Source organism: Lactuca virosa, chromosome 8 (genome assembly GCF_052849685.1).
Source record: "Lactuca virosa cultivar CGN04683 chromosome 8, Lactuca_virosa_CGN04683_v6, whole genome shotgun sequence".
Lineage (NCBI taxonomy): Eukaryota > Viridiplantae > Streptophyta > Magnoliopsida > Asterales > Asteraceae > Lactuca > Lactuca virosa.
The window spans coordinates 99,072,183-99,074,466 of NC_136433.1; the positions used below are offsets into that span (position 1 = coordinate 99,072,183).

Here is a 2,284-nt window from a genome sequence, read left to right on the forward strand (position 1 = left end):
ATATATATATATATATATATATATATATATATATATATATATATCTCACAAGTCACAAGTGCTAGTAGGTAGTTTCAAACACATAATGCAATGCAATCATGCAACCGGCGTAGCCGCTATGCACGGATGTGTTCACACTTGGTTTTGACCTTCCGATACAAAATACCAAAAATATAAATGATAATTAATAAGAGAAAATAAACAATCCTTTATCCCCACGTGTTATTTGTTCATTTTGAATATATGTTCTGGTGTTTTTTATTTATATAACGAGGCACTGGAAAAATCGAACACACAATTTGAGCAGTTGACACAGGTTTCTTTAATATAAGGAAAAAGAAAAATTAGATCAACGTTTAGTCATTTCCAAAATATCACTTTTAAATTGAACATATCTTTATAATCTGTCCTTTTTTGGTCCGTACCCTTATATAAACCATTCACGCTTCCCCCCTTTGATCTATCACACACACTATCTTCTTTGTTATTCTGCATACAGACAATTCTAAGAAAACACTCAAAAATCTCATCGAGTATAATATATTTCAAGTGTATAAATGGTTAGATCCCCGTGTTGCGAGAGGATGGGGTTGAAGAAAGGCCCATGGACACACGAAGAAGATCAGATCCTCATCGACTACATTAAAAAGTATGGTCATGACAACTGGCGCGCTCTCCCTAAACTAGCTGGTTGGTTTCCGTTTTGAACTCCATATGTTCTTTAATCTAGTTTGACTTTGATCACCATATCAAATGTTAAGATCGTGATTTCATAAATTAATCATATCTTTTATGTTCTTTTTATATATAGGTTTGTTAAGATGCGGGAAAAGTTGCAGGCTTAGATGGACTAATTATCTCAATCCAGATATTAAAAGGGGTAACTTTACTAGAGAAGAAGAACAAACCATCATACAATTGCATGAAGCCATAGGAAATAGGTTTGTTCTATATCAAGAGTACTTAATATATATTAATTAAACTTTCTGTTAACATGCTACTATAACTATGTATACGGATAATCCATATTGTATATTACAAACATATATGTAAATCTCTATGGCGTTGGATTTCAAGATATAACGGATCGATTTTTGGAAATAATATGAGTTTTTAATCGGAATTACAGATGGTCAGCAATTGCAGCACAATTACCGGGACGTACAGATAACGAGATTAAAAATGTTTGGCACACTCACTTAAAGAAGAGAGTGCATGAGGCTGAGAACCGATGTCAGGCCTCAAATTTTCAGCAACAAAAGATCAAATTAGAAGAGTACATTGAGTTATCACCGACGTCCTCCTCTATAAAATCATCAGATATTAATTCTGATAATGTTCATGACCAGACTAGTGACAGTCAACTCAATTCTCCTAAACACTCTTACTGTGAGATTTCTTCGGTTATCACCATGGATAAAGGTGACATGCAAGTTTTGGGAAGTTTACAAGAAATGGATAATGACTTCTGGTCAGAGATTTTCTCAGGTGAAAACTCCGGTGAGTTAACGGTGATGGAAGCAGGTTACAAATACACGTCAAGCATGAATGATGACATGCAGTTTTGGTTCAATGTATTTACGAGAGGAGAGGAGTTATTAGAATTCTAAACAGGGTAACAGTTTTCTAATCACTATATTCGGTTTTTTCGTTAGAAAAAAAAAAAAACCATTGTTTTTAAGCACAAATCGTTGGTTTTTGTTAATAAGATCAAACAGAACAAAATGTATCACTAACGTGAAAGAGCGACTTCAGATCAAAATCTTGGATTAAAATTGTTGTGTTTTTACTTTTATTAATGTTTTTTTTTTCTTTTTTTAGATGATACGATTGACTCGAAGAGTATTAATTAGAAGGTGACAAGTTTGACGAATTCAAAGTCATTGTTGATAGACTAAATGAAAAAAATAGGACAATTGGAGAAAACTTTTTAACAAAAAGTAATTTATATACAAATTGGCTTCTTAATTTTCTTTTATAAATAATCATGTTGTTTAGCCATATCGTGGCTACTTTTGAATTATTATTGGGGGTGGGATACCCCACACACACACATATATATATATATATATATATATATATATATATATATATATATATATATATATATATATATATATATATATATATATATATATATATATATATAGAGGTTTAGGTTCTATGGAAAACAAAAAACCCTAAAAATCATTAAAATGAATAAAAAAAATATTTAGATATCACAAAACTTTTTTTTTGAATTTTTTTATCAAAAAATCGCAATTTTTATGTCAAAATCGCTGAA

The 2,284-nt window shown here is 30.8% G+C and overlaps 1 protein-coding gene across 1 annotated transcript; it reads left to right on the plus strand.

Moving 5' to 3' along the window:
• The first annotated feature begins 480 nt into the window (after window positions 1-480).
• Window positions 481-1,893, plus strand: LOC145131973 (transcription factor MYB14-like). The gene is made up of 3 exons (XM_079066616.1): window positions 481-690; window positions 812-941; window positions 1,130-1,893. The coding sequence occupies exons 1-3, from the start codon at window positions 558-560 to the stop codon at window positions 1,608-1,610; spliced, it is 744 nt and encodes a 247-aa protein (XP_078922742.1). The 5' UTR covers window positions 481-557; the 3' UTR covers window positions 1,611-1,893.
• Window positions 1,894-2,284: the final 391 nt, after the last annotated feature.

What these genes read in the sequence shown, in the direction of transcription:
- LOC145131973 (XM_079066616.1), top strand. Translation starts at nt 558, where the DNA reads ATGGTTAGATCCCCGTGTTGCGAGAGGATGGGGTTGAAGAAAGGCCCA. An exon ending in CGCTCTCCCTAAACTAGCTG is followed by an intron (nt 691 to 811) that starts GTTGGTTTCCGT and finishes TTTTATATATAG; the next exon opens with GTTTGTTAAGATGCGGGAAA. An exon ending in CATGAAGCCATAGGAAATAG is followed by an intron (nt 942 to 1,129) that starts GTTTGTTCTATA and finishes TCGGAATTACAG; the next exon opens with ATGGTCAGCAATTGCAGCAC.